General features: G+C 39.6%; 3 protein-coding genes across 3 annotated transcripts in view; 2 read left to right on the top strand and 1 right to left on the bottom strand.

Moving 5' to 3' along the window:
• Positions 1-480: 480 nt before the first annotated feature.
• LOC131986398 (tyrosinase-like) lies at positions 481-5716 on the top strand. The gene is made up of 5 exons (XM_059351327.1): positions 481-1302; positions 2837-3053; positions 4195-4342; positions 4429-4610; positions 5337-5716. Exons 1-5 carry the CDS (start codon positions 481-483, stop codon positions 5600-5602), a joined length of 1635 nt encoding a protein of 544 aa, XP_059207310.1. The 3' UTR covers positions 5603-5716.
• A 721-nt stretch (positions 5717-6437) lies between these two features.
• chordc1b (cysteine and histidine-rich domain (CHORD) containing 1b) lies at positions 6438-15230 on the bottom strand. The gene is made up of 11 exons (XM_059352281.1): positions 15034-15230; positions 11574-11623; positions 11439-11495; positions 11118-11278; positions 10437-10537; positions 10101-10159; positions 9317-9387; positions 9004-9109; positions 8718-8837; positions 8548-8610; positions 6438-7644 (listed from the first exon to the last, which is right to left on the bottom strand). The coding sequence occupies exons 1-11, from the start codon at positions 15095-15097 to the stop codon at positions 7474-7476; spliced, it is 1023 nt and encodes a 340-aa protein (XP_059208264.1). The 5' UTR covers positions 15098-15230; the 3' UTR covers positions 6438-7473.
• A 128-nt stretch (positions 15231-15358) lies between these two features.
• LOC131987209 (protocadherin Fat 3) overlaps positions 15359-27027 on the top strand; it is a 64519-nt gene continuing 52850 nt past the window's right edge. Inside the window, exons 1-4 of the mRNA XM_059352395.1 lie at positions 15359-15709; positions 17058-20047; positions 20141-20275; positions 21226-21427. Coding sequence (XP_059208378.1) covers positions 17081-20047; positions 20141-20275; positions 21226-21427 — 3304 coding nt within the window. The 5' untranslated portion in view covers positions 15359-15709; positions 17058-17080. The remainder of the gene's footprint in view (positions 15710-17057; positions 20048-20140; positions 20276-21225; positions 21428-27027) is intronic.

The following is a 27027-nucleotide window of genomic DNA, read 5'->3' as shown; positions in this document are numbered from 1 at the left end:
AACTCTATTGGAAAACAAGCTGTGTTTCTAGCAGAAAATCACTGTAAAATCAGTGTAACTACATCATATAAGCTTCTGTGGTCACCCTCAGTTCTGGTCATATAGGCCTTTATAAGCCTTTAAATCACCCTCAGAGATTTTTATTTTTTGGTGTGTTCTAGACAATGTTTATATGATATAAGGTATGAAGTGGTAAGTAGACATTTAACTTTCATTACAGCCCCACACACATTACAAATCCCATTATAGTAATGCTTGAATGAATTTTCATGTAATTCCATTTTTTTTCCAGACAGAGTTTGGCTTCAGTCTTATGGGATGTGTGAACCCCCCTCCCTTTCTCATGCTTCACCCTGAGGTTAAGCGGCATGTGACCGGCTCAGAGGAGGGGGTGCCCGGTGAAAACTCCAAAGAATTTAAGCCTGTGAGAGAAACACTTGGGCCTTTAGTGCATTCGTGACGACTCGCCGCCCGCAAAGTATGAGGCCACTTACAATAATTAGTTTCGTGTTGTGTTTTGTACCCACCTATCAACAATTTCCCCGTCTGTGTGCCACCCGGGAGGCCTTGCGCACTAAGGCGTGCTGCCCGCCCTGGGAAGGGGACGGCTCGCCCTGCGGAGCCAGCTCGGGTCGGGGCTTCTGCCAGGATGTGGAGGTGACGGAGCAGCCAGACGGGCCGCAGTACCCCTTCTCCGGGTTGGACGACAGGGAGAAGTGGCCCTTGGTTTTCTACAACCGGACTTGCCAGTGCGTCGGGAACTTCATGGGTTTCAACTGCGCGGACTGTAAGTTTGGCTACTTCGGAGTGAACTGTAACGAGAGGAGAGAGTCTCTCAGGAGGAACGTGTTCCACCTGTCCCGGGCCGAGAAGATCAGACTTGTGTCCTACCTGAACTTGGCCAAGCAGACGACCAGCAGGGACTACGTTGTGGTCACCGGAACCTACCAGGAGATGGAGAACGGCTCCAACCCAATGTTCGCTGATGTGTCCGTGTATGATGTGTTTGTGTGGATGCATTACTACGTGTCCCGAGACGCGCTGCTCGGCGGCCCGGGGAATGTGTGGACAGATGTGGACTTTGCCCACTGGGCGCCCGCGTTTCTCCCGTGGCACCGTGTCTACCTGCTACACTGGGAGCACGAGATCAGGAAGCTGACCGGGGACATGAGCTTCACCATCCCCTACTGGGACTGGAGGGATGCCCAGGGATGTGACGTGTGCACGGACGAGCTGATGGGGGACCGGAGCCCCCAGGATCCCAGCTTTCTCAGCCCAGGCTCGGTCTTCTCTTCTTGGAGGGTAAACACACTCAAGTAGCCTAACTCCTTCAACTTCTTCTGGAAAGTTATTCTGTTCACTCCTTCTTCTTATTTGCCCTTTTTTTCTTCCCATAACCCAAAGTTACAGCTTCAATCTTCCTCCAGCAATGATCATTAAAAACGTTTTGTATTAAAAATAATTAAAACAACAGAATCTAAGACATGTAATTGTAATAAAAATCAAGGGAAGAAGGGAGTTACAGGTTGTTGTGCACTCATGGGAATAAAAACGCTATCTAATTAATATGGTTCTATATGGAACAATGGACGTTCAATAAGGCTAGTGCTATGGCAGAGCTTGTCCCAAGGTTAGGATAAATGAGTAAATGCCATTCTTGCTTGTCAAATGCAAGTTCATGAAACTGGGTTGCAAGTTTCTTGAGGTGCCTGGTAAATTCAAAGTCCATATTCTAATCAAAAATCTGCTTTTGCTAATCTGCCATAACCTGTTCAGGGAATTTCTTGGTTTTTTTTTTCTTCAGTGTCATACACTGTAAAAGAAATGTACTGTTTTATTTTACAGGTTTTATATATTTTTTTATTGAGTGCAAATACCATAAGAAGGTGAATCACTTTTATTACAAATATTAACCCTGAAAAACACAAACACTTACCATCACATTAAAAAAGTAAATGTTTTTCATTTTGACAAAACTTTCCCACAGGGGCTCAGTTCCACAACCGTGTTATCTTTATTAACGTGCTTCGGGTCTGTTAAGAGACTGATACCTTTAGTTACATGAATTCACTTGACATGACACAAATATATTTTTTTGTCTCTCTCTTCATGCTTAAGTCCAAGATGAGTTGAGTAATCTAACTATTATGCCTTAATTACTTTTGTTTATGGTTACCTATATTCAGGGGGCAGATAGTTATTGCAAAATTCCAGTTTTGCAAAATGCAACTAAATTAACTGTATTCTTAATGTAAATTGAATGTAAATATATAAACAATATGCATAATGGCAGTTAATGTGTGTGTGTGTGTGTGTGTGTGTGTGTGTGTCTGTGTGTGTCTGTGTCTGTGTGTGTGTGTGTTCAGATATGTAATAAGATCCAGTTAAAATGATAGTCACAATGTTATAAGCTGCAGGAGCTCAATGGTTATGAAGTCTTTATACCTAAGTAATATGTATTAGTGGATTTATTTTTCAATTACCATATTGAAACCATTTTTTAATTTTATTTTTATGTATTTACTTAAAATATTATACAAATTCAGGTACATTTAATCTAACTGTGTATCCAAATTTTAAATGAATATAAATAACAGCAACGTTTACCCCCTAACATCACTAAAACATCTGTTTTGATCAAGAGGATTGCAAAAATGCTTTTACAGTCAGTTTTTTGCTTTAGCTTCAGCTTTACCATGACAGTAATTACACAGTAATTATAACCGCCCTAGTTATTTCCAAACACTCTGACCAATTTCAGGTAATTGCTGGTGTTTCTGCTGGTGCTTTTATGGACTGAATATTGCAATATGTTACTGTGTGCCTCCACCAACAGGTCCTGTGCTCCCGAGCAGAGGAATACAGTAACAGAGGTGTGTTATGTGATGCCAGGGAAGAAGGCCCGCTGCGTCGTAATCCTGGAAACCACAATCGGAATGTGGTTGAACGATTACCAACTTCAGCAGAGGTGGAGTTCACTCTCAGTCTGCCCAACTATGACACCGGAGCCATGGACCGCAGTGCCAACATGAGCTTCAGGAACACTCTGGAAGGTCTGATAAGCTTGACCAAAATTGCACACACACTCCGTTACAGTGATATCAGTCCCTGAGCTGCTCTAAATTATACACAGCTGCACTGCTGCTCTTCACCGTGTCAGTACTCTGCCTGACTTGGCCCTGTAATTTGCTCCATATGTGTAGGATCCTCTGTATGCTGTTAAAGATTACTTGCACTTTTATTTGTGGCCTTTAAATTATGTTTATGTGAACAGTATGAATAGAACGGATGACGACTCACCACTTTCAATAAGACTCATAATATTAAAAAACCCAGACAGGTTTTAATAATGCATTTCTAAAATTGTATATATTTTAATAACCTGTTATAATGCATTAGTGAATTACTTTTAAATATACAAGTTGACATTTGAGTCAGTTGGGTATGCATTAAAGGTACAATTTTCCCCATCACACAATTTAGATTTCTTTTGGTTTTGGTGCAATTTGCTGAGTAATGGTGATATTGGCTATTTCCTTTCTAACAAATCTTTCATGGAAGATTTAATTCACACCTCATTGATTTTGGATCTCACTTGTTTCTGAAGTTTCCTCTGTAGGCATCGTTATTTTCTTTGGAAAATACAGTCGCTGCTTTAGTGAGTTGGAGAGTCAGTCAGTTACTTTCAAAAATGCCATCATTTGTTTTGATTTTAAGATAAGATATTCCTTTAAAAAAATCCCACAACGGGGAATTTTTTTAATTTAAATTTTTTTTACAAAATTCTAATTTTACAAAAACAAACGGTAACACTTTATTTTAAGGTACACGTATTCAACATTAATTAGTTGCTTATTAGCATGCAAATAAGTAACATATTGGCTCTTAACAACTTCCTTACTTACTACTAATAAGCAATAATTCTGAGGTTATTGAGGGAAAACTCTTAGTTAATGCTTACTGGTTGTATAATAAGGCCATGCAGAATAAGGCAATTATCACTACTTTATAATGACTAATTAAGAGCCAATATGTTACTTTTTTGCATGCTAATAAGCAACTAATTAATGTTGAATATGTGTACCTTAATATAAAATGTTACCAAACAAACAAACAGGCAAACAAAAACAAAAAAACGCCTCCTGCTGTTGCCACCTTTGTTAATAATTACTAAAAATTCGTCTTACCTCGCAGGATTCGGGGATCCTCGGACAGGAATAGGAAACAGTTCCCATATGGGCATGCACGCTGCTCTCCATGTGTTCATGAACGGATCCATGTCCTCAGTGCAGGGCTCAGCCAATGACCCCATATTCCTTCTCCACCATGCTTTTGTGGACAGGTGAAACAAGCGGACACATTTTGTTTAAGAGCTTAAATAGACTTGCTTGCACACTTGCACTAACCAGTTTCCATTTTCTATTAAAGCATCTATGAGCGATGGCTTAGGATGCACAGACCATCTCCATCACAGTATCCAGACTCGGATGCTCCTATCGGGCACAACAGTGAATACCACATGGTGCCGTTCCTGCCCCTCCACAGAAACAGAGACTTCTTCATCTCCAGCAAGGACCTGGGATATGAATATTCACATCTGCTGGATGCTAGTAAGTTCTAGCTAAATGGAGCGTTTCTCTTTTTCATATTAATTTGCATTTGAGGAAATATGCAAACTATTCTCCATTATCCAAAGTTCATTCATACCTCAAAAAGACATTATTTAACCCATAAGAACCCAGACCCAAATATCCTTAAAGGAAAATAATGGGGGATATACCACAGACCAAGTGGACCACATAGAACACATTTATGATGTTTTTTTCTTTTTAAAATACCCCTAAATGTCAAAGATCTGTGATGTGACATAAACGTTACATTGGGCGTTTATGGTATTTGTGTTCATAATATTCCTAATTCTAAAATAAATAAACTAGACATTTTCTGCTCACAGAAACACAAATTTGACGTTTTCTTTGCATCTCCATAACATTTATCAAAATTGTGACATGAATAGTGCTGTTTAACAACAAATTATTTTTCAGATTTGTTTTTATGCAACAAAATAAGAATAAATAAAAACAAATAACCATTTGCCTTTTTGTTTGCATCTCCATAACATATATCAAAATTGTGACAGGAAATATGGTCAGAACAAGTTAAATGCAATACAGGACACCCTATTAATGGGTTAGAATTGTTAAATGGGTTGAATCTTAGATTCTAGAAGATTTAAAGTATTTGTTACAAGGGTGTCACCATGGGTTCTTATGTGTTAAATAAAAGAATGTTACTTGCTATTGTCATTTGAGTAAACTCAAACATTTTGTTTCCAGACCAGAGGCTAGAGGAATCCATGCGCCCTTACCTGGACGATCTGCAGAATGTGTGGCCCTGGCTGCTGCTTGCAGGGCTCTGTGGAGGGATTGTAGCAGTGATCATAGCTGCTGCCGTCCTCACTGCAAAACGTCGATACAAAGGTGCGCCTTGGCTGCATGACAGAAAGTGGAAAAACTTTTTTGCTCTCCCAGAAAGACAGCCACTTATCTGGGGCAGCGACTCAGAGGACACCAAACACCCTAACTACCAAACATCTATGTGAAGGAACAGCTCGCCTATTAAAGCAATGTAAATTATACATTGTAGGCTTATTGTAAAGATTGAATATGTGTTACTGGCCATGTATTTAAACTGTATTAAACGATTTAAAAAAGCACTGTGCATTTAGGAAGTTTTAAAATGGGTTAAGAGGCATTTTAACTTTGGTCATGTTCCACCCACAAGCTTTAAATTTCCATTTCAGACATGGTCTGTGAAACATTGATGGTTTCTGTCGTGGAAATGTTCCACAAAGATTTTTCAGATTTATTCTCTCTAGTTTACATGGCTTTAGCGGATTGCTTTCAAAATAATGTTCTGCCATATGTTGCATCAGTCATCTATGTAGGCATAAGGAAATTAGATCCTACATATATCCAACTCTTTTCGGATACATGTACAAAAGCCTTAGGGGACTGTCTTTTATTATCTTTGTGTGGGAGTTGACTGTACCACATTTTAACCACATTTAAATGGATTCACGTTTGTGGTGTGAGACATGCTTTTGGAAAGGTGATGTCTGCACAGATGTCAAGGTCTGAGACATCTTCACAGCACCGGGACAGAGTTCACTATGCTAACCTTAAAGTTATGCAGCACTTTTAAAAACTTTGACATTTGTAAAAGTCACTGCAATTCCCAAAGTTGCTTGTGGATCAAAATCTTCACTTGAAAGGTCACACCTACTTTTATTCAAGAGAAGTGTTTCGTCTCACAAGGTCACAACTGTCGGAGGAGTCTGCCGTTATTCAACTCTAAAAAAAAACTTGGTCTGCACATAATATATGCTAGAAATATTCACAGTAGGATATATAAACTATCACACATACCAAGCCAGCTTGAAAAGGTCAACACAAAAGTTTATTTTTGGTAAGATAAATACGTTTCCTAATCATTTTAACCTTACGTCTTGTGTCATTCAACCAAATTAAATTCATACATTCTAAGCCTTGAGACATGCTGTCTAGCATTTATATAATACAGTACTTTTCTGAAAATACTCTGTAGTCATTTGGTATTCTCAGATATTACAGTACATTCTCATTAAAACTGCGCTTGGTTGCTTTGAAGAGAAATGAGGAGATAAATACAGCATTGATCATTCAGAAGAAGAACTTGTACAAAATATACATTAGGTATAATCATGTAAAAAAACATATTCTGAGTAAATCTACAATTATAATGGACAAATGTGGGGTAGACTTAAGTTTAAGAGGCCCAGGGAACTGTTGTATTTCTTGTAACACAATTTATTCAGAATAAACTCCATAATATACAAGTGTGGACATCTTAGAGAATAAATTTCCTACTCAAACTACATAGAGCAGCTTAATGTCACACAGATGAGGGAATGTACATCTATGAAGACAGCATTCAGTCTGATGTGACAATAGTGGACAAAACAACAAAATAATTTAATCAACTTGTGAAACTAAAGGATGGAATGAATCTTTTACCAATCGTTGTGGAAATGGAGGATGGTCACAGCTGTGGTCCTTTGCGTGGACTCGATGTGAGCAGTCCACATGATAAGCTTTATAGATCAGAGATTAAACATGGCCAAACCGAAATCATATCTTACTGTATTGTGTTATTTTCCCAGGGGATTTCAGTGCAATTAACAAGTCTCATCTGACTTTTCCCCATTATGAATCAGTGAAAAACTGTTGTAAAAATACTTGAAGTATCTGGAGCATTCCAACATATATATTGACCAATAAAAGGACCAATATCTGCAAAGAATGAAAGGGGAGTCACTGTAATGTTGAGGCCAAAGTTCAATGACTGCAAAAGAGGCGACTCTTTCAAGAGGTAAAGATCGGATTGTGTGGCCTTGGATTCAGCTCCACACCCTGTTAGAGTTTTAACTCCTCATCATTCGTCTTCATCATCGCTCTCAGTCTCCTCCTTTTCTGTTTCCTTCTCCTTTGGTGGGGGTGGGGGAGGAAGGTCCAGGCGAGCCCACTGCATGGGCTCCGACTTCTTCATGGCTACCTCGATCTTGGCGGCCATCATGTTCACTAGGCTTTTACTCGCGTCTATCACCTACAAGGAAAGAAGGGAGGGTGACAATTATAGTTTAGGTCCATTGTTATAAGGTGATTACAGATACTAGTTGAGCAAACAAGAGTGAGCAGACTCAAGCCATGGCTTAAACACACAGTGTGTAATTTCTTCTGCTTGTGGTCTCAGTGTTTCTTTAACACAGGACATCCCAGAGGGGCTGCTGCTGAGGTTTGCTCAGCTGCTTTCTCTGATAAAAGTGGCTTAATACTTGATAAAAAGTCAATTTATGACAGCTTCTGGCAGACAGCCATTCTGATGCATGCGGAGAGGGGATATATAGTAAAAAAAACAATAAACAGGCCGTGACATTGATTAAAATGAGATTTCTCTAGGTTTAAATATTGTCGGAAACATTTGGGATGATGTAGGTACACAACTCAACTAAATATATTATATAGGTGTAGTGGTTTTTCTATATTTTAACATTTACATTTTTTTAGAGGTGCATACTCTGGTGGAAAAAAATTGAATTTCTGCAAATTTGGTTCCTGATTGCAAATAACCCTTGCATAGATAATCAAATAATAAAACATATGTTGTCATCCATCACAGTGATATCATGGTATCCGTTCGAATTCTTTTATTTCTTAAAAATCTAATTTCACACTCTTTTTTTTTTTTTCACAATCAATGACCAAAAAAGGAATAGGCTGAAGCACATGGCTTATTCTTGCTTATCCTATACATCCAAGGAAAAAGCCAGAATATCAGAAAAATAAAATAAACAACTACATTATTGTCCAATTCATAATTCTTGATTGTCTTAAATGTTAAATCAATTTACATAATAATCACAAATGCTTGGATGCTGTACAAGAAAAGGTATGTGTCATAACACCGGCATATAACCGGTAATCAGGTTAAAAGTGATGCTGTACTTACTCCCCACAGGCTGATTTTCTGCATAAACTCCTTCTCTCCCTCAAATATAACATGGATGTCGAGCTGAAGGAGAAGAGAAATAAACATTCAGTTGAGAAGGACACGATTTCAAAAACTAAGGGTTTTAGTTATGGATAGAAATCCTTTGACAGGACATTAGAATGCCTCACCGTGGTGCTGTTTGCATCCACGTAGCATAGCTCTGGGATGGCGTTCTTGGCGTAAATAGAGATGATGACCTGCGACCCAGTCTGGTGCCAGTCGAACCGACATGGAACCACTTTCTTACCCTGCATGGGGATTTAAAAACATTTGAGGCATTGTTTGATTACTCAATTTCAGTCCAGCACAAATTGTGTTTTTTACTGCACAAGTGTCTCCCATACACCACTAGATGGAGTCACAGCAGAGGCTCTCTCACTCTTTCATGATTATTTGCTGTCAAAGCACACCTACCGCATCTTTTTTCCTCCATATATGTGTTCCCTTGGTACAGCCCTCTTGAGAGAGGAAGGTGTTAAAGTCGGAGGTTTTCCTCTTACAGCAGCTCCAGTATTTCATCCTGAAAGATGCCGGAAACACAGACACCCGCTGGATTTTTAGCGGTCAATAACTTGTCACTCAAGAGAATCAGTGAACAAGACTAACAGGAAAATACGAGTGTTGCTCTCAACGTTGTTTTTACAGGTTTCCAGAGACTCCCTATCATTCCATGTCGATACAGTGGAACATAGTGATTAAAGATCAGAGCTTTTTCAGTTATACTAACCCTTCATGGAAGATAGGAAATCCAGAGTGGTATAAGCAAACATCCGAATCGCTTGCAGGTCCATCGAAACTCTGAAGAAAACAAACAAAAAGTGTGGCTCAGAAGACTGCAGCAGGTTGATTTTGTTCTCAAAAAGGCAAATAGGATGGCATATATGTATGAAAATAGGAAATGACTAATATCACATTTTCTAATAGAGTCTTTGGAAAAAGTTAAAATGTATCAATTTAGATCCCATTGAGACCTAGACCCCAGCTAATCAACTAAAAGCAGGAAGCCCTTGAGAGAATATCTCATGGCTTTCAATCACATGAGTTGAAGTACAATTATGCAAATCATCAAAGTCTTACTCCAAGCTTCTACTAAACTGTCAATGCAAATTCTCCCTACAGTTTATGTTCTAATCTTGGGGTTTCTGCTCTGACAGGCCTGATTAGCTTGAACATTTTTTTTTGCTTTGCATCCATCTCAGAGCAAACATGAAGGAGGAGGAAAATTCTCTATATCTATTTTGCCTTTCCCAGAGCGCTGAGCTCTTCTGGGGCATTATCGTGATTTGTTTATGTTTTGATTTAATGGCGTCTGTCATAGATTTCTTCAAACATGTGAATTGAATTTGGCCTACAAATCAAGTACTGGAAACTTATTTGGCAGAATCCACAATTTCAGCATGAATTTAAAGCAAAACACACTAAAACATTTAAGCTGCTTTTGCCAAAGCCCTACAGAGGAATGGCTAAATTTAGGGATTTTTACTCCAGTATACACTGACACATATACCTACTTTAGTACATCCACCGTTTTTACAGGCTGTTCCGATCTTGATCTCATCATTATCTTCCTCTAGAAAGTCAGAAAGAAAAAACCCAAATTATTGACTTTGAAGAGCATTGAAAAGTTATGTTTCCCTTGCAGCTTTAACTCCATGATGTGAATGACACAGGTGAAGGCAAATTCCCAGAGGACATCCATTAACTTCCCCTGTCAACATGACCTTCCTGTCTACTGTAACAAGAAGAGGATGGTAATGGATGGTAGTCTGGGATAAAGAGAACAAAAAAAACAGCAACACAGAAGAGATAAGAGGAGAAAGAAAAGGAAGACGAAGTTGTGTTATCACCTTTTTTCTCAGCTGCATTTTCAGAAAGCTTCAGTCTCTCCAGAGCCTGCTTCAGAGAGGCAGAGACTTTATGCTGCAATCTCGCCATCGGCTCGTCAGCACTGTAATGGTAACAAATCTATTAGGCATGAAACATTCACAAAGGAGGGAACAAATGGTGTCGTTTTTAATTTCTTTTTTCATTGAGAACTATTTGGAAGGGTATTGTGGTTTGTGCTGTAAGTAAGGACTAAATTATCTGCAACATCTCCTCAAAATAAGGGCTTTGGTAGGAAGCCAGAACTAAGACCAATACACGACTTGAAAGGAGTTTTAGCATTCAGTAGTAATCGCTTCATCAGTCGTTTGTCTACGGTCTTTTGAACTCAGGAGGCATTCAGGGTAAAAGACCGGAGAACGCCTCTGACTATGAACTGTGAATCCTCAGTATTCAGGCAGATTCAATACGTCCTATACCCATTTTTTATTTATGAATTTGATACTAATGATATTTAGATTTAAACTGAAAGCCCTGTTGATCTACTGAGTGAAAAAAAATCTTGTTTTTTTCCTTAATCTTTCTATCTGAATAAGCATTTTTTGGAGTTTGTTGCACAAATAAGTATGAGCTTAAAAGGGTATTACAATGGCATTGAATACAAAAAAAAAACTATGCATGAAATCAACTGTCTGAACTACAACCTTGGTCTGCGTATCGCCTCCTGAGGCTTTGGTGCGGAGATGATGTACTCGTTAAACTTTGGTTTTTGGTCATCTGTGTCTTTCTTTTCTCCTGATGATGTCACATCTGGTTTCACCGGCTCAGGGGGCCTCTCCTTGTTGTGGGCACCTTTTGTACAGCCCTGTGGAGAAGAAAGTCACTGAGTTGGACTCACAACAATGAATCCTCAGGCCAATATGGCCACAGCAAAGGTGGCAGCCAATGCCTGTGAAAACAATAGACAATGGAAACAGGACCGTGGAGGATTAAAAGTATGGATTAAAACAGAAACTAAAACTCACAACAATGCTGAGGAAGTCTGAGAAGTCAGTCGTTCTTCTCTTGCAGCAGGACCATCCCTGGGGAAAGTCAGACAGACGTTACCTTTGACTAGATAACAAGAAACAAGCTAACTGTAGATTTTCAGGCATTTTTACCTTCAATGCATCGTGGAACACTGGGACTCCTGGATGATAGGTGCAGCCATCTGTGGAAATGGAAACAGAACTTTGTTTAATTTAAGGGAAATTTGTGGTATAGATAAGAGTGTTATACACACCAGCATAGTTTCATAAAAGCCACATCATTTTCTGCTTTTGAAGTACACAATGCACTGCTCACTGTGGAAAAAGCTAATTTCTTTTACAAAATGAGGAGTGGAGTTGTAGAATCGACGCTTCTGAATGTGGCAAGGCGTTTTGAGTAATAACAGCGGCAAATAATCTATAGTAATTCCCAACTGTTTAATGGGCAGCAACACTTTCTTGGTAATGCACTACTACTCTACTACTCTGCATTCATATGCAGAACCTGTTTATAGAGATGAATGCATCCTCAACTGGTAGCTGTATTATCTCCAGCATTATTTGGTGGCTGTATGGGTCATGTTTGTGCAGAAAAGTACTTATAATAATGTTTCAGAAGGCAAAAAGTAAGTCACAAAGAGTAAGATATATAGAATAGAAACTCATCACCAGTCCAAAGGTTGACATGGAATAATTTGTGGACTACAGATGTAGCAATCTAAGGCTACGTTTACACGAGGACGGTCTGAACAGAAGACGCAAAAGTGGCGTTGCGTCTTCACTTTTTATTCCTCGTTTAGACGAGCATTTTCGGGAGGAAATCTGCGTGCATACGGTGACGCAAAAGTGTGTGAAATTCGATTGTATGCATGCCAGGCGGCATCACTTAAAGCGATAAGAGCATCTTTGGGTACGCAGAAGTTTTCACGCCACACATTTTCATCAGCTACTCCTTCCACAAAGTTATCCACCATCCACTAGATCTCCCAGGTCTCGTTCACAGCCGTCTGGCTCGCCTCCCACCAATTGCTGCATCCAAAATGTGATAGAGGTAATTACAGATCCTTCTCTGTTCACTAATACTATCTGTACATATCCTGTACATTTGGTGGAAAGACTCCTGTAAGTTTATTAGAGCTGCCAGAGCAGCTTGAAGGTCCGACGCATGGAAATAATCCAACGTTTGTTTATTTTCCTGTACTGGAGCATGGATGTGACATAAACACATACGTGACGTGAGCAGATCTGAGCAGAGTTTTGCGTCTTGGCAGTGTAGACGGACACGCTACGGCGGAGCGTATTTAACTTTTCCACTTTGGAAGGTGGTTTCAGATTTTTGCGTCTTTAAACCCCAAAAACGCCGTCACCGTTTAAACGAAAGGCACAAGTTCAGCACACTAAAACATAGAGATACATTATTAACTTAATTGCAAATACTTATTATACTTTTCTTTCAAATTAACAAACTTCTGTCGAGAGAAAAAAAGTTTTTCAAACTGAAGCAAAATTTATATTATTGATACCATCAGAAAGTATATCATCAATTAAGATTTGCCTTATTTAAAAAATAGGCTGTATGTTTTTTTTTTTTCCTTTTAGAAGTACCTTAAAGGATAAATCACTGCAGAATGAATAAAGCAATTTGGCAAGGTAAGACCATAAATCCAGAATGGTCCTCACAAATCGGTCGGAGCTGTGCACACCATGCTGTTGCCTTAGATACACCTCTTTCATACTCCTACGGGTAATGATAATATACTCTCTTGTTATGAAGATAGCCATCCTATTAAAATGGAAATGTACTCATTGTGTATTACCAGACACTCAACACTATGTATTAGCCGAAGACAGAAGAGGACAGTTCTAATGAAAAAATAAGGGACTCATTGAAGTTTTGTCGTGGGAGCTGAAGACAACAATATCCTCTTGAACGTTCAATTATCTTTAGATCAGTGGCTTTGTTGTTTTATGAGCAAACTTTATCTTAAGTTAGAAAACTCAAAATCAAGAAGCAATAAGAGAACAGCAAGTTTGTCATACTATTTATTATTTATCACCTAAAGGTCAGAGGAATCAAGAATGACATATCTGCTATTTCCCAGGATCATATACACCATAACCGTGTGCCAAACCTGCTAACACCAACTCAACCATGGCCTCAAACATGACAAGAGGCAATGCAATTAGATTTGCTCATGATGATGAAGTGGCGTTAAATATTTTTGTCTAAGGGGGCATCTTTTGTTACATGGAATAAAGAATTGGGCGCTGCTTCAATAACAAAAAAGCACTGTAAACACATCTTCCTGACTATACTTGTCAAATGTCATTAATTCTAAATGAGGTCCATGGTTATTGGGGACGCGGCTCTCACTTTCACAGATTGATATAACAGTTGGCAGCATACTATGTGGGTTCCACATTGTCTTGGTAGTGTGCCAATTAAAATTACCATGACTATATCTTACACACTGCGGAATTACTTCAAGACAAGTAAAAGTCCTGCATCTAAAATAGAGGTCGACCGATATATCGGCTGGCCCATATATTTGGCTGATATTTGCGTTTTTTACTTGTATCTGCATCGGCCGATTTGTGCGTTTGTTCGCCGATCAATTAGCCCATTTCACTGAGCAAACACCAGGCAAGGCTCGGTGCAACATCTGCCATTCTCTGGTGAGCTGCTGCTGATACCGGAAAAAAGAAAAACACATCAAATATGTGAATCATCTGAGGCGCCACCACCTCCAGGCCTAGAACAACATTCACATTGTTCGCTATCCAACTGTTAATATGTTTTTTTATTAAATTGAGACTTGTGTAACATTTGTTATCATTGTGTCATTTTTATCATGTAAATGGAGGGAGAAAAGGCAATATCGGATTCAAGAATTGGCCCAAAAAAATTGGCAGCACATATCAGGGATCGGTTAAGACTGATGTTGAAATAATTGATATCGGCCTTAAAACATCTGTATCGGTCGACCACTACTTTATACAGTGACATATGTCTTTGGTACAACTGTTTTCTTTGTTTGTTGTGTTTTTGTGTATTTATGGAATATTTTGATAAACACAGACATAGCTATAATCTTGAAAAACTGAACCTTACTGTTAATTGGTTACTTTGTCTTGGAATTGAAACTGAGTGATTTCGCTGATGTCGAAATAACTTGTGATGACAGTTGTAGAGGTGGGATTACTTTAAAAATGTGCTTTAGCCTCCCCGAAGTTAAAACATTGTATTAGGTGTCCCCGAAACTTTAACCCTACGTGCTGTGTGTCCTGTAACAGACAGTTGGTCTTCTCCAAAGTCCAACGTTAAGGTTTCCCTCTACCTTACCTGCTAATTAAAGGAGTTTAGCTAAACAAGCTAACATCGTGATAAGTCACAGTAGGCCCACGTGCTGTAGCGTCCTGAGTTATCAGCTAGAAAAGTGGTGAAGAATTAAGTTGTTCTTGTGTTACAGTAACATTATGTTAGCTACATGGGCCCAACAGGCCTATAGAAGTTTCTAGATGAGCAGAGGTTAACGTTAGCTTGCTAACAGCCTGCTGCGGGACACAGTGATAGTCAACTAACGTTACTCACCGTCCGGGTTATTTTCTGGATCAAATCGCTGTCCACATCCCTTATTATAACACAACACGGACATGATGGCGGCTGAAACAAGTGTAACTGGTGGCCAGTTTTCTAACTAAAAAAGCTCGTGTGTGTGAGAGAGATACACAGCCGTAGCCGACACTCCTGCACGTTACACTTCCGGATGTTTTCGGCTACACTCGGCAAAGATCGGCGCATGCCCAACCCGCCTCCTCCTCCTCCTCCATCCTGTGAGCGCACCGTGGTCCCACTCAAGCGACAACTGATGCTGACCGCTTCTTAACTTGCGTTAAGCGACATGATTTTTTATACCACCTTCATCTCGGACCTTAACCGTAACCAGCAAACAACACCTAACTGTTTTAAATGTCAGTTTTGTGTTAACTATTGCAGATAAAAGCCGATATAGCCCACTGCACTCAGGGTTACATTAGTCAGGTGCATGAAACTGGGGCAATAGCTATTTAGTTTTACGAGGATGGCTGCAGCCTCGTAGACAACTGCCTGTCGGGATATGTGCACATGAATTTTCCAAAAATCGAGCACGCTGACTTCAGCGCGACTGTTTTGTGCGTTTTTCTTTATTTTTATTTTTTAAAAATGACTGTCGGCGAGACGATGTTAAAGGATTTACTTTCCCTGATTACAGCTGTTTCGTGTCAAGGTAGGACATGCGGCGTTGTGTGAGTGAAGTCTGTGTTGCATACAATAGAGTTTATTAAGCTACAGAATGTAGCTTAATAAACTCGTTGATTTTGCACGGAGACGAGCTCCACTGCATCTGCATCAACATGAGAGACGATAAATGCACCCCAATATCTCCCGGGACAGTCACCCTCTGGGGAATGTTAATTTGAATCGCTGGATTTACAGCCAATTTGGTGATAATATCAATCTAAACTATGTCCTGCACACAGTAGCCTATAAATGGGTTAATAGCATGTCATAAGTTAAAAAATATATAGTTTATGTAAGTTGTGTAATGATTAAGAAAATGCTAAAAGGCGATGCATCTACTACATTTAATTTACAGTAGTCCATAGAGTAGATATTTTTAAAAGCAGTTGTGAGGACAAAAGAAAATAGAAATGAAAGTATTTCTAATTAGGCCACCTCATATTCCATTTCTTCTCCTTTCTGGCAATAACTAATGAGTTGAAACTTTGGCTGTGTGTTGGACTTAAGCTGATGATGGTGCCATGGTAAAAGAAGTACTCAGATATTTTATCTATCACTGGGTTATAATCAGTGGGGAAATAACAGTCTCTACTGTTACAGCTGGTAAAAAATGTGCCTCATTTCAGCTATTTCATTTACTGCCTGGTTGCCTAATTTATAATATTACATCATAATTTATTAGTTGAAATATATTTTGTATTAATAATCTGAATCTGCAAAGTAGCTAATGTTGCAACATAAATGTTGGGAGAGTAAAAAGTACAATAATGAATTCCAAAATGTACCATACAATGGAAAAGTGCAAGAACTCAAAGTTTTTCAATTTTCAGTTCTTAAGTTAATGGTAAATGTAATTAGTTATGTTCCACTACTGCTGATATAATGCTGTTATCCTTTGTCATAGTTGCATTTTGTTTTGTGAAAATACCTGGTATACTGCAAGTCAGTGGCTAAAGCATAACAAGCCCTTGTGTCTTTTAGGCATTCTTTATTGTAGTAACAGTGCTTTTCCTGATCCCTGTTATTTTATTTGGTGACATGGTGTGTTTCACTGAGGCTGTATAAGTGCACTGTGGTTTGATGTGGTTTGTTTAAAGATATGTCAGACATGGCTTCTGAGGCTTTCGGGTGGAATATACTTGAATGCAAACTGTTGAGCGCTACATTGAATATGCTATCATATCCCTGTAGCAATAAGCAGTACCCCTGAAAAGTCTTTGTAACTTTTGTCTCACAGTTCTCAATCGAATTTTAAAATGCAGAATACATGTCTTTAACGACTCACCAACTGAATCCAGATATGTTTTTTTTTGTGTTATTCTTTCCAAATGTAGGGTGACTGGGTGATGGAATAGTGATGAAGCCTAATCGGTGGGGAAATATGCTTCCTCTACCCAGCTTCTCTCTTTTTTTCCATTTTCTTTGCATCTTCCTCCTCGTTTGTTTCCCTTCCACCCATGCCCAGTTCCTGACGGAAGCTAGAGCAGGACAAGGCCTGCTGCTCTTCACCCAGCCTGCCTACAATGCTTCCATCTTTGAGAACTCCGCAGCAAGAACTTATACCAGAAGTGAAGTCAAAATGGGCATCATTCTGGGGCCGCCTCGGTCTTTAGACATAAAATATTTCATTGTGTCTGGGGACAGTGAGGGAATCTTCCAGGCTGAGGAGTTTGTAATGGGAGATTTTTGTTTCCTCCGTATACGCACTAACGGAGGCAGTGGTGCCACATTAAATCGGGAAGTACAGGACAATTACACACTGACAGTTAAGGCAGCAGCTCAAGGAGGCCTAGAGGCCTTAGCCACTGTTTATATCAAGGTCTTGGATACCAATGATCTCCGACCTCTATTCTCCCCTACCTCCTATTCATTCGTTGTTTCTGAGAGTGCCCCTCTGGGTGCCAGCACAGGACGTGTAACAGCCACAGATGCTGATGTTGGCTCCAACGGGGAGTTCTACTATTTCTTTAAAAACAGAGTTGAACTCTTTGCTGTTCATCCAACCAGCGGAGTCGTAACCCTTACCGGTCGGCCCAGGATGGACAAACGAGACCGATTTGAGCTGGAGGTGCAGGTGGTTGACAGAGGGATGAAACTCTATGGGAACAATGGCATCAGCAGCACTGCTAGGCTGGTCCTAACTGTGGAGCGGGTTAATGAATTCTCTCCTGTTCTCAATGCAGTTGCTGTTGTTCCTTCATGGGCGGACAAGGACCCAGTCTATGCCATATTGACTGTGGAGGACAAAGACGAGGGGGTATCTGGGGACATAGAGTGGGTGTCCATCATTGAAGGTGATCCGCTTGAACAATTTGTTATTGATCGTTCGCCTGTTGGGAATGAGTACAGGGTGAAAACATCAGAATTGTTCAACTGGGATACATTCCCCTATGGCTGCAACTTAACCTTCCAAGCTAAAGACAGGGGTATACCTCCTAAGTTTTCTAACACTCAAGTAGTTCAGTTGTTGGTGACAAAGCCAGACCCAGTGTTGGTGAATTTTGAGAAGGATGTTTATGTAGTCAAGCTGAGTGAAATAGCTCCCCCAGGCACTATTGTAGAGGTGGTGAAAATCTCCCCAGCTCCTCTGAGTGTCAATTACAGCTTCAGCAGCCCCTTAGATCTAATGTACTTTGATATAAACCCTTTGACTGGAGTTATTATGACCACAAGGCAGCTGACAAGGATATCACAGGATTTCATGGAGATGGAGGTAGTTGATATCATCAGTCAGCAGCGAGCAAGAGTCCAAATCACCATAGAGGATGCTAATGACAACTCCCCAGTGTTCAATAGGCCATTCTATGATATTGGGATCAACGAGAGCTTACCCGTAGGCACTGTTGCTCTCGTAGTATCTGCCACAGATGCTGATAAAGGGGAGAATGGGTATGTAACTCATACAATAAGGGGTGAATTGTTTCTTCCATTTTCCATAGACCAGGATACAGGGGAGGTGAGGATTACAAGAGACATAGACTTTGAATCATCAGATGATATCTATACTTTTGCAGTGCGGGCCTCAGACTGGGGTTCACCCTACAGGAGGGAGAGTGAAGTTAATGTCACCATTCGTCTAATAAACATAAATGACAACCAGCCTCTTTTCGAGAGGGTGTCTTGCAGGGGGATGATAAGCCGTGATTTCCCTGTCACTCAGACTATTGTCACCTTGTCAGCTGTCGACATGGATGAATTAGGAATGGTGACATACAAGATACTGTCAGGGAATGAGTTAGACTATTTTAATTTAAATCCAGACTCTGGGACTTTGTCGTTGAAAAGATCGTTAGGAGTCGCTAATTTAAAAAGTGGGATGTTCAACCTGAAAGTAGTTGCAACAGACGGTGAGATGTTCTCAGAACCTACATTTGTGAATGTATCTGTGGTAAGGGGAAGGATGCCAGCCAGGGGGTTCAACTGCAAAGAGACCAGGGTAGCCCAGCTGTTGGCAGAAAAAATGGTCTCGAAAGCGTCTGCAATGGCTAGACCGAGATTAGAGGAGAGATACACAGACCTTTTTTCTATAAACACACAGGCTCCACAGTTTGAGGCCTTACCTACTAGTATTCTAGTGAGAGAAGACCTCGCTGCTGATGCCAGTGTATTCCAGGTGAGAGCGCGCGACGGCGACGCAGGCTTCAACTCCCGTGTTCTCTTTTCCATATCTGATGGTAACAAAGAAAGCTGCTTCAATATCAACATGGAGAACGGGTTGATAACTGTGCTGCAGCCACTCGATCGTGAGCGATTGGATCGTTACTTCCTGAATATCACCATCTACGATCAGGGCTTTCCTCAGATGTCCAATTGGAGATTACTGACTGTGATCATCGAGGACGCGAATGACAATGACCCCCAGTTTTATCAGGACAGCTACTCAGCTCTTGTTGCAGAAAACGCTGCCATTGGTGTGGAAGTGATTACAATAACTGCGTTTGACAGAGACATGGGTCAAAATGGACAGCTCTCCTATTCAATGCTGACCAGCGTCCCTCACTTTGGTATTGATAGCGAAACTGGAAGTGTGTTTGTTGCCAGCCACTTGGACAGAGAAACCATCCCAATGTTCACACTGAAGATTGAAGTGAGAGACAAGGCTGAAAGAGGCACTCGGAGATCGTCAGTTACTACTCTTAGTATAATAGTGGATGATGTCAATGATTGCGCCCCAGCTTTCATCCCTAGCAGCTACAGTGCTCGTGTACTGGAGGACCTCCCAACAGGCGCAGTGATTACCTGGATACAGGCTCAGGACCCAGACATCGGCCCCGGCGGACAGGTCAAATACTCCATGACTAATGACTTCAACGGCACTTTTGAGGTAGGTGATGTCACTATTTGCGTTGTCTACTGTTACTGATCTTCCTTTTATTGACAGTTTATGATTTATGGGATTGTAATGCTGTTTGTACAGATCGATGCTGTGAGCGGAGTGTTGAGGATAAGAAAGGAGCTGGACTTTGAGAAACAACAGTTTTACAACCTGACATTACTTGCGGAGGACAGAGGCGTGCCCAGCCTTACCAGTCAGACGTTTGTGGAGGTGGAGGTGCGTAACATACACATACTGTTCACACAAATCTATATCGGAGAACATTTTAAACCAATTTAGTCAATTAAGCAGTAATATTTATAGTTTTTCTGTTAATTTCAGGCTCCAAATTGTAATAAAACTTGCAATCATTTTTATTCTTAGGAAAGAAATACCTGTATGACAGCATATAAACAAGGGCTGAACAATGTGATGGGAAATATTTTGACGGGATATAACTTTGTTTCGTTTTTTTTCAGCACACTTACAACAGTTGAATTAATACTTAAAGTTTACACAAAAGTTTTAAAATACAAGTATTCAATTGAATATTTGTGGTATAAAAATAGGGTTAACCATGTGGTTATTTCATATCGACTATTTATTTGTTGAATTGCCAGAGAACATGCTATATCTGGATATATATCCTTCTTGAGATAAGATCGAACAATATCAGTAAAGACGATTTTGGCCTTATTGCCCAGAGGTAAAATTAAAATGATCATGGTGTGATTTGTTTTGTGAGGATCTGCACCAAGACATTTTCTTTAGTCTTTAGAATACAAATGTACAGGCTGGTATAGATTTACAACATTACAATACTTAATTCAGAATGGTATTTTGAGAAATAATTTGCCTTCAACAAATATTGCTCTCATCCAATGAATCATTTTAATTAGTTATTCAGTCCTAAATCAAATAATGTTATATGCCAACTTCCAAGACCTACAGCAAAAAAATAAATAAAGAAGAAGTTGTAGGATTTAATTAAATTAAATTCCATTCAATTGAAGGGTTCCTTTAGGGTACAATAGCAAAGTAAGTCATTTATTTACCAAAATGACTTCACTATGGGTGTATTGGTCTAATGCTAAGTGGTACAGTCATCCTGTATCAATCTGTACATCAGCTTCACTATTTTTTTCAAATTTTCTGTCAAACTAACATGAACTATTACATTTTCTCAGGTGGTGGATGTCAATGAAAATTTGTATGCACCCTACTTCGCTGACTTTGCTGTGAGAGGCTCAGTGAAGGAGAACTCTCGTGCAGGCACAAGCGTCCTGACAGTCAGCGCTAAGGACGATGACAAGGGCCGAGACGGTGTGCTGAGGTACTCTGTCAGAGGAGGCAGCGGACTGGGCACTTTCACCATTGACGAAGACACAGGTGCGACACATGATCAATTCTGAAGCCTATTTATGTAAAGTGGAAATCCAATAACTTCCAGTGCAATGCATGGAATATCAACGGCCAAATCACTGCGTATTATAGGAAATGCTGCTATTTCTGTGCCATTGCTTATGACTTTATGTGATGCTGTGGCTCAACCTTTTTATTTGTGACACTGGGACATACAATTAGTTTTGCAAAGGGGTGGAAAATTTCCGGTAAATTTCCAGAAACTTTCCATGGGAAGTTATGCTGGGGAATTTTGGAAATATTGAAAAAAAAAAAGCAACATGACATTTCAACATATGTATTTATAAGTAGAGCTTTATTAAGTTTGAATTATTTAATAAAAAATAAAAATAAATAAATAAATAAGTAAATAAATAAATAAAAATTAAATTAAATAAATGGAAAGGATGTACTTGCATGAAATCTGGTTGTTTTAGTAAAGATTATGCTGAAATAAATTTTCCCAACTATATTTAAATTCCGTGTTAAGAGCCAACCTTCAAATTCGTAAATTCCCATAAATTCTTGTGGACACGACCCATTCATTGCTCCGTAGATGAGGTGTGGTTTACGATCCTCCAAAGCCGTTTATTGGGCGCTTAGAATGTCTATCAAAAGCGTCTGTAGGTAGCTCTTGGCCAATCAGATCAGTTATACCAGATGACGTAGTAGAGCAACACAAATGGATGTTTGTTGTGTGTGTGTCTGTGAGAGAGTGTTGTTTGCTGCGTTGCTCCTCCAGTTCTCGCTTTCTGCAAGATTATTTTCACGCTTTATTCCCCCTCATGTCATTCAGCCACACACATCCACTGATTTTATGGGCAATAAACAAGCTGCTGCGGGTCCCCCGGCTCGTAGCCAGATCACCGGCGGTGACCGGCGGTCTCGCCGGCTCGTAGCGCCGCTAGCCGGCGAGACCGGTGATCTCGCTATGAGCCGGGGGACAGCGGAGCCGCTGAGAGACCTTTCGCCTTTCAACTTTCGCTCTAAACTTTTTTAAAACACCATCTACAGCTAAAGAGAGTTTCGCGTCTGCAGCAGCCATGTTGGATCCGGAAAACTGCAAGCTTCCAAGTGCCGAGTAGTCATCGTCATCGTCATCGTCTTGCCGTCCCTCCCCGCTCTGTGATTGGATCCCTATAACAGGGCTAAGAAACTGGCTTGGTTGCCAGACCGTCTGGAGGTTCGAAATTAAATTCGAGCGCGCAAGGCAGTCTGGGTATACACAGGCTAGTTAATTCCCATAAAAGTTGCCAACTTTGAAAATTCCCAGAATTTTGCAAGTGTTTTGCATTGCAAATCACAGACAAAAAAAAGCACCACTCCTTGGTAGCCTGCATGTGTGTTTGAGGGAGAGAGGTGAAGCGAATATGAGGTACAGTCAGAGTCAGTGTGTTGACGGGGCTCACGTGGGAGCTGTGTACTGGGAGATCATTACTGTAATGAGGGCAGCGTGGCAGCTACACTGGCTGGGCCTCAGGCCACTCAGTACAACTGATCCAGTGCTGTGTGGATAACATTGATCAAGGCTGTCCTACGCAGCACCACCATCATTTCCAAGAGTAGTGAAATCACTGTGACTTATTTAAGGAGGTCTGACCCCAAAAAAAGAAGCATGCAGTTGTCTTCAACTGTCCCACAGTGTCAAACTACAGCTGAAATCATGTTGATCCAAACAAGAGGCCCGGACTCACTCAACCAGGGATAAAATGAATCAAATATCCAGTATGAAAATAGGACAGTTCATATTAGTTCATATCGGCACATGTACAGAATGAAAGGACAATGCTCACTCTCTCTCTCTCTCTCTCTCTTATTCTCTCTCTCATTATTTCTTACAAGTTGTTGTAAAGCAAGCATAGACATTAAGATATGCAACTGTGTGAGTCAGTCTGAGCATTATTAGAAAAATGTGTATGATTTAAGATGGCATGGGTAGGTCTTATAATATATTTTATTAAAGTAATCTTAGAAAGCCTAATGGACATATAAACCATGCAACATAGTTAAATTTCACACAATTTAAAAGGTGTTCTTGCAATTTCTTAACAGGAACAGCTGGATAAGAAGCAGCATCTGTAATGATTTCATTCAAGAAACAGGACTCATGTGTGCATGTTTTATATATCCATGGGAACGTAAGGTGGGAGTGAAAACTCTTGCTTTCCCATCAAGGCTTGTTGCAGTCTGTCTCTATCCACGTTGCTGAAGCTTTTAAACGTAATCTCTCTCTGTGTTTCTCTCCGTGGTGCTGAAACATTCAAACTCCAAGCTCTGAAATCAGTCCCTCATTCACTCATTCTCCAGGGTACTGCATAGTGAATAGTGTCTCATAATTATCATTGATGCCAAGTCTTACCACTGACAAGTTCTGGATTGCGTATAAGCATGCAAATTGTAGGAATTTTGAAGGCTTAAAAAAAGACACTTTTACTCTTGGGCCTGCAGTCTCTGCTGAAATATCATCAGATAAACCCCTTTACAGTTATGTTAATATGCTAGTTATGATTTAATCAGTACTGTTCATAATACCTCATAAGTTATTTAAATTTTTCCAACTCAATACTGACTAATTTAATTACCATATATCTAATCCAGTTTTACTCATTTTTATTCATTGGTTTCTAGAGAACATGTTTTAAAACAGTTTTTTTCCCGTTAATTACAGCTTTTTTAAATTGCATATGATACCACAGATACTTCCTAGTAAACATTAGTTTCTACAGGCACCATTGCTCAACATTGAATATTTGACAAAATTTAAATGTGAATTTTAATAAAACCTTCACTATTGCCAATCAAGTAGCAGCATAATAATAAGAACCAGCCTGGTCTGATGAAAATCAAATGGGCATAAAGGGAAGAAACTGCATTTTCAGTTATGATTTAAGTGATTTGATATGTTCCCGAATTATCACAGTATTATAACAACTTCCTAAATGAAGCATGCAAGTCCACTTTGGAATGGAAGGATGGGTGAAAAAAACATGGGTCTTCCACCCAGTAGACCATTGTTAGTGTCCTACGTGAAACCAGCTTTAATTAATATTAAACATATATTAAATACTGCAACATATTGTGGGTAGAATACATTTCCCTTGAAACATAATTCAGAACGAACGAAACATACAAAGTGTTCAATTCTGTTCTGTTCAATTCATTCTGTTTTATTTACATTTTAGACAGTGTCCACGCCTTTAGATTCAGGGTTGTACATCGGAGCAGGTGACTAGATATTCCTATTAACCAAAGCATTCTTACTGCTTACTACCAGTAAAAGAGACTAACCTGTCAATAACAGAAAAACAAGTCTAGACCAATTCCAGCTTGGGAAAAATGTAAAAATGACTACAGTATCTAAACCCAAATGTGTCTCTAGAACTTATATACTTAACCCTTGTGTTCACACTACTTGTCCTAAGGTTAAAAAATGACCCGCCTTTACTAAACTCCTTAAATAAAACAGCTTGATTCAATTTTAAAACCCAAATCTATTTTGCATGAAGAAGCAACCTGTCATTCACCACAAACTTTGTAAATATTGAGGTTTACCCTCTTACAGTGCAGAAAATTGGATTTAATCAGTGGAATCAACTTGTTTTTATTACAACACACCTGTTGTAATTGGTTTACTGTTTACCGAAGTAGGGATTCATTTTTTATTATTTTTATTGCTAAGGGTTTTGCATAGGTGTAAACATCATTTTTAGCAAGCTTGCATGCGTACATGTGTGCATGCATGCATGGTTTTTATGTTTTTTGTGGTATTAAAATGATTTCATAGCTGCTGGGTCAAAAATGACCGCTAAGACCAGATTTGTACCCCGTTGGCGTACAGCTTTCATAGAAATATGAACAAAGGCAATGTTCATAATACCTCATAAGTTATTTACATTTTTCCAACTCAATACTGACTAATTTAATTTCTATATATCTAATCTAGTTTTACTAATTTTTATTCATTTGCTTCTAGAGAATATGTTTTAAAACAGTTTTTCCATGAATTACAGCTTTTTTAAATTGCATATGATACCACAGATACTTACAGATACTAGACTTATTTTGCTAACATAAGTTACGTAACAAAAGTACTTACTGTTTAACCCAAACTGTGATATTTTCCTAACCACATAGTTTTGTTGCCTAAACCTTACCAAACTGTTTTGCTTTAATTAATATTAAACATATATTAAAGACTGCAACATATTGTGGGTAGAATATGTTGCATATGTTTTACTTTTTCTCATGTTAGGGTCATTCTGAAAATAGATCTTTAATGGGGTTTCTTATGCTGTTTAACATAATGGCGGGTCATCAAGACAACACAAGGGTTAAAAGCAATACTTTATAGTAAAGAAACTAATATCAGTTGTCAATAGTAATTGCCACTGTAGTGACCTGTGGCTGACCCCTCCCCCCCACAAAAAAAGTAGTTTTAAATTTCAGCCAACTTTAACTTTTATTTTTAGGTGCCAGATGCCAACGTCCTATTCTGGCCGCTTTCCTCTTTCCTTGTCAGCTGGTCCCTACTGTACACCACTTGCACTGGAGGCCTGTATTGACCTTTAACTAGGCTAATTAGTATTGACTGTAGTCGAGAGAGAGCGAGAGAGATACAGATGGACAAATGCAGAGAATGTGTGTTGCCTTAACTCTTTCTCTCGCTCTCTCTCTCAATTATGTATGTTTCATGTACACACTGCACTGACAGGCAAAGCAGTGTTATAGTACAAAGACAGATCCCTAAAGACTTCTGTAATAGTACTTGGTACTGTTATTTACTTTAGTATTAAAACCTCTGGAAGGCGCATCACAGCCAGTGAGAAAGTTTATTGAGTGCAGATTTTTCAGGGGAAATCAGAGTGCTTGTTAGAGCAGAAAGTCAAGAGAGAGAGAGAGAGAGAGAGAGAGAGGGAGAGAGGGAGAGAGGGGGGACGGGTGGGGGGGTGTAAGTGAAGCGAAGAGAGGAAGGAAGAGGATGCAGGGGAGTCTGGAGTACATAAAAAGTGTCAGAACAAAATACTGCTTTCTTCCTCCCAGGCCTTTTTTTATATATTTTTTTCTCTCTCTGGAAGTTTGTTTCCTTAATATCATAAGCAAGTGAAAAGTCTCTGGCCCCTTTTCGGTATCAGATGAGAGGAGACAGTAAGCGCATGCCAAGTTTTCCCTCATCAAGTGTTTCATTTTATCTTGTAGCGTAGAAGTCTGTGTTGTCAGGCGTGGACAGAGTAGCTGTGCTCCATCCTCCCACCATGCATTTAGCTGCCATGTTGAGTGGCTCAGCTCTGACTGCTTGTCAATCTGTGGCTCTTAGTGCCAAAAGTAAGTATGTGAAGATAGAGTGAGACAGACAGTGAGCGTGAGTAAAAGGGACAGAGAGAATTAGATATTGTGTGAGAAATCCATTTTGTTAAGCATGTCTTAACTTCGGCTTTTCCTCTCCTGTAGTTTGCAAATTGGCTCAATGATGCATCTTGTGTAGCTTGTGACACCTCCATTGTCTGTCATACTTTCTTCTTTTTATTTTTTTTTATGAATTTCCCACGTTTGATATTTAGATGCTTGAGATGACTCACTCCAATATGGGT

Source organism: Centropristis striata, chromosome 15, assembly GCF_030273125.1.
Source record: "Centropristis striata isolate RG_2023a ecotype Rhode Island chromosome 15, C.striata_1.0, whole genome shotgun sequence".
Classification (NCBI taxonomy): Eukaryota; Metazoa; Chordata; class Actinopteri; order Perciformes; family Serranidae; genus Centropristis; species Centropristis striata.
This window is presented reverse-complemented; position numbering and strand designations above follow the sequence as displayed.

What these genes read in the sequence shown, in the direction of transcription:
- LOC131986398 (XM_059351327.1), top strand. Translation starts at nt 481, where the DNA reads ATGAGGCCACTTACAATAATTAGTTTCGTGTTGTGTTTTGTACCCACC. An exon ending in CGGTCTTCTCTTCTTGGAGG is followed by an intron (nt 1,303 to 2,836) that starts GTAAACACACTC and finishes CTCCACCAACAG; the next exon opens with GTCCTGTGCTCCCGAGCAGA. An exon ending in CTTCAGGAACACTCTGGAAG is followed by an intron (nt 3,054 to 4,194) that starts GTCTGATAAGCT and finishes CTTACCTCGCAG; the next exon opens with GATTCGGGGATCCTCGGACA.
- chordc1b (XM_059352281.1), bottom strand. Translation starts at nt 15,097, where the DNA reads ATGTCCGTGTTGTGTTATAATAAGGGATGTGGACAGCGATTTGATCCA. An exon ending in TTTCCTATCTTCCATGAAGG is followed by an intron (nt 9,110 to 9,316) that starts GTTAGTATAACT and finishes GGCATCTTTCAG; the next exon opens with GATGAAATACTGGAGCTGCT. An exon ending in TGGATGCAAACAGCACCACG is followed by an intron (nt 8,611 to 8,717) that starts GTGAGGCATTCT and finishes CTTCTCCTTCAG; the next exon opens with CTCGACATCCATGTTATATT.